Source organism: Anomaloglossus baeobatrachus, chromosome 9 (genome assembly GCF_048569485.1).
Source record: "Anomaloglossus baeobatrachus isolate aAnoBae1 chromosome 9, aAnoBae1.hap1, whole genome shotgun sequence".
Lineage (NCBI taxonomy): Eukaryota > Metazoa > Chordata > Amphibia > Anura > Aromobatidae > Anomaloglossus > Anomaloglossus baeobatrachus.
In genome coordinates, this window is record NC_134361.1 from 22,199,538 (window position 1) to 22,211,583 (window position 12,046).

Here is a 12,046-nt window from a genome sequence, read left to right on the forward strand (position 1 = left end):
CACTAACTGCATTTTGGTCCTGCCAATAAAGCATATTTGAATTTGAATTTGAATTTGAATTTGAGTGAAGATCCGGGGATTCCACCATACACATGTGCGCAGATAGTTCGGTTGACTGTGTTATAAATATGTTTCCTAGTAAAGAAATGTTACTACCGGTAAAATCTGAGTATGGGGATTTTGTTGGAATAGAGCATACACACACACACGCGGCCCTACCACCGGTCGCTTCAATATCGTAGCGTGTAAAGCCCCCTTAAGACCCAAGTCATGCAGCAGTCACTCCTGCTTTTTGATGGTGCCTCTGGTTGGGGTAACATGGGCCATCCACGGCGACCTGCTCCAGAGATAGAAGAGACCGAGTGCACTGATACCCAACCACTTGTGTTGGTGGATGAGTCTGTAGGAAGACTACTGCACACGGTCAGAGGACCCACAGGTCTCTGCTGCTTTCTGCAGTGTGCAGATCAGCAAAGAGGGGAGGGGAGGACTGGGTGGAACATGATAATACGGGGGATGGGAGGAGAAGGGGGAGGATGAGATCCTAGATCCCACATGGCTAAAGACCTTCTGAGTGTTGTGCACAGTTTAGAGGAAGAGGAGGTGCTCATACTGACCCAGCAGTGCAACAGAAAAGGAAACAGCCAGTACGTCGGCTGCTAGTGTCCCGTACCGAGGAAATGAGCACACCAAAGCCAACTCATAGGAGCTCCCTGGTATGGCATTTCTTCCAGGAATGTCCAGACGACAGGAGACGGGTGGTCTGCACGCTGTGCAGTCAGATCCTGAAGCGAGGCACAAATGCTCTGAACCTGAACACCACCTGCATGATGCGTCATATGAATTCAAAGCACATGCAGCAGTGGAGAGCACTGAAAGACCAGGAAAGATCTGAGGCTCCTCCTGCTCCTTCTAATGGTACGTTCTCAGATTCTTCCTCCAGCTCACAATCACCAGGACCACCTGGCTCCCCACAAGAAGAGGACGTGACCGCACCACCACCAGCAGCGTCACCGAACATCTCCACACAGTCCAATGGAAGTCCTCAGCTCTCCATCCCCCAAACCCTGAAGAGAAAGAGGAAGCACCCCACTACCCACCCACGAGCCATGGTCCTGAATGACAGAATTTCACGATTCCTGACCTTTGAAATGCTGCCATTCCAGCTGGTGGAGACTGACAGTTTTAAAGAACTGATGGCGGTAACTGTCCCGTGGTATGTTGTTCCCAGCCGCTACTATTTTTCCAGGCAGGCCATCCCTGCCCTGCGCACACATGTTGCGGACAACATCAGGGATGCACTGCGCAACGCCATCAGTGGCAAGGTCCACATAACTGCGGATACGTGGACTGGTAAGCACGGGCAGGGACGTTATATCTCCCTAACCGTCCACTGGGTAAATGTAGTGGAGGCTGGGCCAGAGGTGGAAGGCGTTCTAGCACATGTCCTACCACCACCGAGGATTGCTGGACGTTTCTCTGTGCATGTTCCCTCCTCATCCGTCTCCACTTCCTCCACCACCTCCTCATCCAGTCAGAGTAAGACCTGCACCACCAACTTCAGCACAGCCAGGGGGAAACGACAGCAGGCTGTTCTTAAACTCATCTGTTTGGGGGGAAAATCCCACACCGCTCAGGACCTGTGGACAGGGATCAAACAACAGACAGATGAGTGGTTGTTGCCGGTGAACCTCAAGCCCGGCCTAGTGATGTGCGATAACGGGCGAAATCTCGTAGCAGCCCTGGGCCTAGGCAGTTTGACGCACATCCCTTGCCTGGGGCATGTGCTGAATCTGGTGGTGCAGAGCTTTCTTACAAATTACCCACATATGTCAGAGCTGCTGCAGAAAGTGCGGGACGTCTGTGCACACTTTCGGCATTCTAACCCTGCTGCTCGTCTATCTGTGCTGCAGCGTCACTTCGGCCTTCCTGCTCATCGCCTCATTTGTGACGTACCAACACGGTGGAACTCCACGTTGCATATGTTGGAGAGACTGTGTGAGCAGCAGGAGGCGATAGTGGAGTTTCAGCTGCAGCACCACAACTTCACCACCAAGGAGTGGGCCTCCATGCGGGACCTGTGTGCCGTGTTGCGCTGCTTTGAATACTCCACCAATATGGCCAGCATTGATGATGCCATCATCAGCCTTATTATCCCACTTGTATGCCTGCTTAAAAAAACACTCCAGGCAATGATGGATGAGGAGGTGGCACAGGAGGAAGAGGAACAGGAGGAAGAGGAACAGGAGGAAGAAGGACCTTTCACACCATTATCAGGCCAGTCATCCACACATGGCTCGGAGGGTGGTTTCCGGTACCAGCAGCGGTCAGGTACACAACTCTCCAGCCAGGGGACAATTTGGGAGGATGAGGAAGAGGAGGACGACGAGGAACTGTGTTCACAGCCGAATGGCACTCAAAGCAGCTCAGGGGCATCACTGGAGCGTGGCTGGGGTGATACAGAGGACACAGACAATATACCTCCCACCGAGGACAGCTTGTCATTGCCTCTGGGCAGCCGGGCACACATGAGCCAATACATGCTGGTGTGCCTGCACAACGATCAGCGAGTTACCAGGATTGTGACCAGTGCTGATTACTGGGTGGCCACCCTGCTGGATCCCCGCTACAAGGACAATGTGCCATCCTTACTTAGGTCTGTGGAGAGGGATCGGAAAATGCGAGAGTTCAAGCTCACTCTGGTAGAGTCACTACTGACGGCGTTCCCACCTGACAGCGAGGACTCAGGGAAAGAACAAGGCAGAGGAGGAGAAGGCAGTGGCCCAAACAGCTGGAGCACCGGTACCACTTCTAAAGGGAGGTTTAGCATGGCTAAAATGTGGAATACCTTCCTCAGCACACCACAAGATCCAGAACCTCGATCTAATTCGATCCGTATTAGCAGGAAGCAGCGTTTCAACAACATGGTGGAAGACTATGTGTCCTCAAGTATCCAAGTACTGAGTGATGGATCTGCCCCATTTAACTTCTGGGTCTCGAAATTGGACACATGGCCCGAGCTTGCCCTTTACGCTCTGGAGGTGCTGGCCTGCCCTGCCGCAAGTGTACTGTCGGAACGTGTGTTTAGCACGGTAGGAGATGTGATCACAGACAGGCCTAGTTACCTGTCCACAGCTAACATGGACAAGCTAGCATTCATTAAATTGAACCAGGCGTGGATCACACAGGACTTGTCCGGACCTTTGCCTGAATAGAGAACTATACCAGCCATTGTTATACTCTATTTGCCATTCCCTGTGTTTTGGGAGCTCCCCAATTACATTTGTATAAAAAGCAAAACCAGTCTTGGCTCCCTCCTTCTCTACCTCTTCCACCTGCACCGCCTTGTCCAACTCCACCTCCTCTTCCATTTACATCTCTGCCTCAAGGTTCAAGGTTTTTTTTTCTTGTATTTATTATTGGTTATTTTCAGTCATTTTCCTAAGCACAAAAACAAAAAAAAAGAGTTGGCTACCTCCTTCACATCCTTTACCTACACCACCATGTTCACCTCCACCTCCCCCTCAACTTGGACCTTCACCTCCTGGTTCCAGAATTTTTTTTTTGTTTTTTTATTCTGATATTTTAAAGGATGATGTTTGTGATCTGTGGGGAACTCTTCCAACTTTGGTTGTCTGGATTCATTCTGAAAACTGGCTCTGTAGGGGCATTTTTAGCATTGTTGCTCTGTTTGGGGACTCTTCCAAGCCTCTCGGCAGAACATCAGCTGCTCTATGTCCACAGCAGCTGTAGGGTACGTAACTGGAGCTGAAAATTTGGCTCTGTTAGGGAACTGTGAAAATACACTTTGTGTGGGGGCACTCTTAAAACGTTTTATCTGTGTGGGAACTTGGAAATCAGTCTTCATGGGGGGCACTCTTATAATTTTGGCTCTGTGGGGGAACTCTTAAAATTTGACAAATGACAACAAACAAGTGTGGTGCCGCACCACCGTGTTACCTGAGCCCGTGGTGCGATGGATCAGAGACGGGAGGGAATTGCACGATGACTCCGTGCTTTATTGTAGGTGCATAAAAAATGAGTGGGGCCGGATGCTGGCGCTCAGAAGGACGATGGCCATTTAGCGCAACTGCACTTCTACGGGTCCTTGCAATACCTAAGCAAGGACCCGTAGAAGCGCAGTTGCGCGAAACAGCCATCGTCCTTCTGTGCGCACGTATCCGGCCCCACTCATTTTTTATGCACCTACAATAAAGCACGGACTTTTATGTGACAGCGTGTGCCACTCTCCTCTCGTGGATACTAATACACTTTCTTTTTACTTTCTATTTAACCATGATTGCAATGGTGTCAAACATCTTTGTCATTTCCCAATCCACATTTGTGTGCAGAGCCATCGTCCCCGTTTTGCTTCCTTTTACAGCCCCCGAAGCCTTTACGCTGACCATTTTACATCTTTTAGAGCACAGAAGTTTGGGTCACCATTGACTTCTTTGGGGGTTTTGGTTTGGGTCAAGTTCAAGGACCAAACTTTTAAATAAAGTCCTGCCAAACCCGAATATCCACGGGTCCAGTCATCACTACTCTTAATATAAAGAGTCCTCACCTTCTGACAATTCTTTTTCAGCAAAGACACCAAAAAAAGTAAAGGGAAGGTGTCGTCAAAAAACAAAAAAAAATCAATAACTGAAAAACGGTGAAGTAGTGTTTTCATTTTATGTTTAAATATTATTTGTTTTTAATTGAGTAAAATATACATAAAAAAATAACACTAGGGGGCGCAGCTGCTGAAATACTACTGTAGAGCTAGCTCACATTACAGCTGCAGTAAAAGTGGGTGGAGTCTGCTCTCCTGTGTGTGATGTCACCTCCCCCTTCCAATCTGGGTGTTTCCAAAAGGATAAGAGAGAATGAAGTTTAGGATCACAGTGCGGAGCCATTTTGTTGGTGACTGCAAAGTGATCCTAATATGTCTAAGTATCACAGAGGACTGCTGGCATAGTGCGCCACTGTATACTATGCCCCTATGTATACTGTGCTCCACTCTATACCACGCCCCATGCTATATACTGTGCTCCGCTGAATACCGCGCTCAGCTGTATACCATGCTTCTCCTTGCGGTTTATTCAGGAAATCTTTTGCGGGGAACTCATTGCTGTATGCAACTAGTTGTCGCCTGAGACATGTTATAAATAATATATCCACGGGTGAATGTATACGTGCCAGGAGATGATGTACGGATACAGCATTTTATGATAATGAATGTAAAATCATTAATAACAGATTCAGATCTAGAGGATACAGCCCTACTGTGATTGAGAGAGCAAAACAGAAAGTGACCCAGCACAATAGAACACCGACCCAACGGACAAAGACGCACATAACACTCCTGATAAAGGAAATACGGAGGTAGTATTCTCAACTACCGTATTTCTCGTTTTATAAGGTGCCCCGGATTATAAGACGCACCCCAAATTTAGAGCTAAAAAGGTAAAAAAATTAAACATCTGGGGTTCATTTTATAATCCGGTGGTGTCTTACCGGAAAGTGGCAGCAGCGGTGGTGGAGCGGGGGTCACCGGAAGCATCAGTGGTGGTGGAGCAGGTTGATGTTGCGGGCGCTGCACAGGGAGGCCCAGATGCTCAATGCAGAGCTGTGCTGGGGTGGTCGGTGCTGCTCTATGCTGGGGTGATGGGCGCTGCTCTATGCTGGGGTGGACGGCGCTGCTGTGTGCTGGTGCTCGCTGCGGGCACTGGTCATTTATGATGATGTCGGCGATGCGGGCTTCAAAGAAATGGCGCTTGCGCAGATGAGAGCTTGAGAGCGCAAGCACCGACTCTGGGCGCCATTATTTGAAGAACTTACTGCAGTGCTGACATCTTAAGCAGCAGCGCCGGCCGATGCAAACAGCCTTACCGAGCAGTGTTGGGCGGCCGCAGAGCCTAACCAGGCGGCCGCCGGTCGTCGCACAGAGCTGCGTCAGCCACTGCACAGAGCCTCGCCGGGCAACTCCGGCTGCTGTACAGAGCAGCACAGCATTGCCCTTCCTCAAGTGACCACGCCTCCCCCCCTTCCGTTAACCTATATTTGGATTTTAAGATGCACCTATCATTTTTCTCCCAAATTTTTGGGAGGGAAAGTGCGCCTTATAATCCGAAAAATACGGTAAATACACCAATGATTACTATAAGGTGGTCGATATCATCAAACAATTCCTTCCCATTCTTTCAGTAGACGATAGCCTAAAAACTCTTAGATGAAGGGGTTAAATTCGTGTCTAAATGGGATCTAAGATTAGGAGGTATTATTTCCCCAAGCGACCACACAAACCGATCTGAACGGAAAAAAGAAAAATTTCAATATTTGGCTCATTTAAGTATGAAAAAAAAAAATCATGCGGATTATGCAAATATATGAATAATACAAACATTACCAAGTGATGTGTTTCAGGTAAAGAGTATAATATAAGATCCATGATGAATTGTGGTACAGACGACTTAGTATATGCTATGTCATGTAATTTATGTCAGACAATATATTGGAAGCACTACATGCACGTTAATAAGGCAGAGGGTTTCAGAACATATATATGATGCCTGTAATGCAACCACTAGGAGCCTTTCTGGAGCCTCACACCATTTTCTGAACAGGCACCAAGGATATTGTGATAGTTTAAGGGGTACTTTGCACGCTGCGACATCGCTAGCCGATGATAGCGATGCCGAGCGCAATAGCACCCGCCCCCGTCGCACATGCGATAACTTGTGAACATTATCGCTAAGGCAGCTTCACACGCACTTACCTGCCCTGCGATGACGTTCTGGCCGGCGACCCGCCTCCTTCCTAAGGGGGCGGGTCGTATGGCGTCACAGCGACGTCACACGGCAGGAGGCCAATAGAAGCGGAAGGGCGGAGATGAGCGGGACGTAAACATCCCGCCCACCTCCTTCCTTCCGCATTGCCGGTGGAGGCAGGTAAGGAGATGTTCCTCGCTCCTGCGGCTTCATGCACAGCGATGTGTGCTGCCGCAGGAACGAGGAATAACATTGTACCTGTTGCTGCAGCGAAATTATGAAAATGTCTGACACTACACAGATCACCGATTTACAACGCTTTTGCAATCGTTTATCGGTGCATCTAGGCTTTACACGTTGCAACGTCGTTACCGGCGCCGGATGTGCGTCACTTTCGATTTGACCCCGACGATATCTCAGTAGCAATGTCGCAACGTGCAAAGTACCCCTAAGGGTTAATGCCCTAGAAAAGGGGTTCATGCCCAAGAGAGGGGGAGATCTGAAAACTATTTTCCATCATAGAGAAAATAAATGGATCTCGCAGATGGAATCACAGACTCGCTTGGGCATGAACATCAAAAACTAATTAACCTATGTACAGTATATTATCATTGCCCTCTGTCTTATGCTAATCTGTCCTGCATTGTTTGTTAATTAGCTTGTCTCACCTGGTTTAAGGGGTACTTCTCACAAGGGAGATCTCTGCTGAATCACAGGTTTTGTGACGTACCTGTGACCTCATCAGCGATCTCGCTGTGTGTGACACTAAGCAGCGACCTGGCCCCTGCTGTGAAATCACTGATCATTACACACTGTTCTGGTTCATTTTTTGCTCGTTGGTCTCCCGCTGTGCAGCACGCATCAGTGTGTTTGACGGCGGGAGACCAACGAGCACCGACTCTGTATAAGCAGCATACGCTGGTAACCAGGGTAAATATCGGGTAACTAAGCAAAGCGCTTTGCTTGGTTACCCGATATTTACCCTGGTTACCAGCATACACCGCTTAGCGCTGGCTCCCTGTATACGTAGCTAGGGTACACATCGGTTCCTTGAGGAATAAACTGTTTCCTACAACGGCTACCGTAATTCCTCAAGGCGGCGGATAGCAACGGATGCCATTCAACGCAAGTGTGAAAGTAGCCTTATACAGCCTGGTGCAGACTGCTCTAATACAGCCCGGTGCAGACTGCTCTAATACAGCCTGGTGCAGACTGCCCTAATACAGCCTGGTGCAGACTGCCCTAATACAGCCTGGTGTAGACTGCCCTAATACAGCCTGGTGCAGACTTCCCTAATACAGCCCGGTGCAGACTGCCCTAATACAGCCTGGTGTATACTGCCCTAATACAGCCTGGTGTATACTGCCCTAATACAGCCTGGTGTATAATGCCCTAATACAGCCTGGTGCAGACTGCCCTAATACAGCCTGGTGCAGACTGCTCTAATACAGCCTGGTGCAGACTGCCCTAATACAGCCTGGTGCAGACTGCCCTAATACAGCCTGGTGTATACTGCCCTAATACAGCCTGGTGCAGACTGCCCTAATACAGCCTGGTGCAGACTGCCCTAATACAGCCTGGTGTATACTGCCCTAATACAGCCTGGTGCAGACTGCCCTAATACAGCCTGGTGCAGACTGCCCTAATACAGCCTGGTGTATACTGCCCTAATACAGCCTGGTGTATACTGCCCTAATACAGCCCGGTGCAGACTGCCCTAATACAGCCTGGTGTAGACTGCCCTAATACAGCCCGGTGCAGACTGCCCTAATACAGCCTGGTGTATACTGCCCTAATACAGCCTGGTGTATACTGCCCTAATACAGCCCGGTGCAGACTGCCCTAATACAGCCCGGTGCAGACTGCCCTAATACAGCCCGGTGCAGACTACCCTAATACAGCCTGGTGTAGACTGCCCTAATACAGCCTGGTGTATACTGCTCTAATACAGCCCGGTGTATACTGCCCTAATACAGCCCGGTGCAGACTACCCTAATACAGCCTGGTGTAGACTGCCCTAATACAGCCTGGTGTATACTGCCCTAATACAGCCTGGTGTAGACTGCCCTAATACAGCCTGGTGTATACTACCCTAATACAGCCTGGTGTATACTGCCCTAATACAGCCTGGTGTAGACTGCCCTAATACAGCCCGGTGCAGACTACCCTAATACAGCCTGGTGTAGACTGCTCTAATACAGCCTGGTGTATACTGCCCTAATACAGCCTGGTGTAGACTGCCCTAATACAGCCTGGTGTATACTGCTCTAATACAGCCTGGTGTATACTGCCCTAATACAGCCTGGTGTATACTGCCCTAATACAGCCTGGTGTATACTGCTCTAATACAGCCTGGTGTAGACTGCCCTAATACAGCCTGGTGTATACTGCTCTAATACAGCCTGGTGTAGACTGCCCTAATACAGCCTGGTGCACACTGCTCTAATACAGCCTGGTGTATACTGCCCTAATACAGCCTGGTGTATACTGCCCTAATACAGCCGGGTGCAGACTACCCCAATACAGCCCGGTGTATACTGCCCTAATACAGCCTGGTGTATACTGCCCTAATACAGCCTGGTGTATACTGCCCTAATACAGCCGGGTGCAGACTGCCCTAATACAGCCTGGTGTAGACTGCCCTTATACAGCCTGGTGCAGACTGCCCTAATACAGCCTGGTGTATACTGCCCTAATACAGCCGGGTGCAGACTGCCCTAATACAGCCTGGTGTATACTGCCCTAATACAGCCTGGTGTATACTGCCCTAATACAGCCTGGTGTATACTGCCCTAATACAGCCCGGTGTATACTGCCCTAATACAGCCCGGTGTATACTGCCCTAATACAGCCCGGTGTAGACTGCCCTAATACAGCCCGGTGCAGACTGCCCTAATACAGCCTGGTGTATACTGCCCTAATACAGCCTGGTGTAGACTGCCCTAATACAGCCTGGTGTATACTGCCCTAATACAGCCGGGTGCAGACTTCCCTAATACAGCCCGGTGTAGACTGCCCTAATACAGCCCGGTGCAGACTGCCCTAATACAGCCTGGTGCAGACTGCCCTAATACAGCCTGGTGTATACTGCCCTAATACAGCCTGGTGTATACTGCCCTAATACAGCCCGGTGTATACTGCCCTAATACAGCCCGGTGTATACTGCCCTAATACAGCCCGGTGTATACTGCCCTAATACAGCCCGGTGTAGACTGCCCTAATACAGCCCGGTGCAGACTGCCCTAATACAGCCTGGTGTATACTGCCCTAATACAGCCTGGTGTAGACTGCCCTAATACAGCCTGGTGTATACTGCCCTAATACAGCCGGGTGCAGACTTCCCTAATACAGCCCGGTGTATACTGCCCTAATACAGCCCGGTGTAGACTGCCCTAATACAGCCCGGTGCAGACTGCCCTAATACAGCCTGGTGTATACTGCCCTAATACAGCCTGGTGTAGACTGCCCTAATACAGCCTGGTGTATACTGCCCTAATACAGCCGGGTGCAGACTTCCCTAATACAGCCCGGTGTAGACTGCCCTAATACAGCCCGGTGCAGACTGCCCTAATACAGCCTGGTGCAGACTGCCCTAATACAGCCTGGTGTATACTGCCCTAATACAGCCTGGTGTATACTGCCCTAATACAGCCCGGTGTATACTGCCCTAATACAGCCCGGTGTATACTGCCCTAATACAGCCCGGTGTATACTGCCCTAATACAGCCCGGTGTAGACTGCCCTAATACAGCCCGGTGCAGACTGCCCTAATACAGCCTGGTGTATACTGCCCTAATACAGCCTGGTGTAGACTGCCCTAATACAGCCTGGTGTATACTGCCCTAATACAGCCGGGTGCAGACTTCCCTAATACAGCCTGGTGTAGACTGCCCTAATACAGCCCGGTGCAGACTGCCCTAATACAGCCTGGTGCAGACTGCCCTAATACAGCCTGGTGTATACTGCCCTAATACAGCCTGGTGTATACTGCCCTTATACAGCCTGGTGCAGACTGCCCTAATACAGCCTGGTGTATACTGCCCTAATACAGCCTGGTGTATACTGCCCTAATACAGCCTGGTGTATACTGCCCTAATACAGCCCGGTGTATACTGCCCTAATACAGCCTGGTGCAGACTGCCCTAATACAGCCCGGTGTAGACTGCCCTAATACAGCCCGGTGCAGACTGCCCTAATACAGCCTGGTGTATACTGCCCTAATACAGCCCGGTGCAGACTGCCCTAATACAGCCCGGTGCAGACTGCCCTAATACAGCCCGGTGCAGACTGCCCTAATACAGCCCGGTGCAGACTGCCCTAATACAGCCCGGTGCAGACTGCCCTAATACAGCCCGGTGTATACTGCCCTAACACAGCCCGGTGTAGACTGCCCTAATACAGCCCGGTGCAGACTGCCCTAATACAGCCGGGTGCAGACTTCCCTAATACAGCCCGGTGTAGACTGCCCTAATACAGCCCGGTGCAGACTGCCCTAATACAGCCTGGTGTATACTGCCCTAATACAGCCCGGTGCAGACTGCCCTAATACAGCCCGGTGCAGACTGCCCTAATACAGCCTGGTGCAGACTGCCCTAATACAGCCCGGTGCAGACTGCCCTAATACAGCCTGGTGTATACTGCCCTAATACAGCCCGGTGCAGACTGCCCTAATACAGCCTGGTGCAGACTGCCCTTATACAGCCTGGTGCAGACTGCCCTAATACAGCCTGGTGTATACTGCCCTAATACAGCCTGGTGTATACTGCCCTAATACAGCCTGGTGTATACTGCCCTAATACAGCCTGGTGTATACTGCCCTAATACAGCCTGGTGTATACTGCCCTAATACAGCCTGGTGTATACTGCCCTAATACAGCCCGGTGTATACTGCCCTAATACAGCCTGGAGCAGACTGCCCTAATACAGCCTGGTGTATACTGCCCTAATACAGCCTGGTGTATACTGCCCTAATACAGCCCGGTGTATACTGCCCTAATACAGCCTGGTGCAGACTGCCCTAATACAGCCTGGTGTATACTGCTCTAATACAGCCTGGTGTATACTGCCCTAATACAGCCCGGTGTATACTGCCCTAATACAGCCTGGTGCAGACTGCCCTAATACAGCCTGGTGTATACTGCCCTAATACAGCCTGGTGTAGACTGCCCTAATACAGCCTGGTGCATACTGCCCTAATACAGCCTGGTGCAGACTGCCCTAATACAGCCTGGTGTATACTGCCCTAATACAGCCTGGTGCAGACTGCCCTAATACAGCCTGGTGTATACTGC

At 50.2% G+C, this 12,046-nt stretch overlaps 1 protein-coding gene across 1 annotated transcript; it reads left to right on the forward strand.

The window, feature by feature from the left end:
• The first annotated feature begins 560 nt into the window (after nt 1-560).
• On the forward strand, nt 561-4,067 carry LOC142250307 (zinc finger BED domain-containing protein 6-like). Its single transcript, XM_075322447.1, has 2 exons — nt 561-1,492; nt 1,523-4,067. The coding sequence occupies exons 1-2, from the start codon at nt 681-683 to the stop codon at nt 3,213-3,215; spliced, it is 2,505 nt and encodes an 834-aa protein (XP_075178562.1). The 5' UTR covers nt 561-680; the 3' UTR covers nt 3,216-4,067.
• The last annotated feature ends 7,979 nt before the right edge of the window (nt 4,068-12,046 follow it).

Coding starts and splice junctions, on each gene's coding strand:
- LOC142250307 (XM_075322447.1), top strand. CDS start 681: ATGAGCACACCAAAGCCAACTCATAGGAGCTCCCTGGTATGGCATTTC. Junction 1,493..1,522: donor CGTTTCTCTGTGCATGTTCC/CTCCTCATCCGT, acceptor TTCCTCCACCAC/CTCCTCATCCAGTCAGAGTA.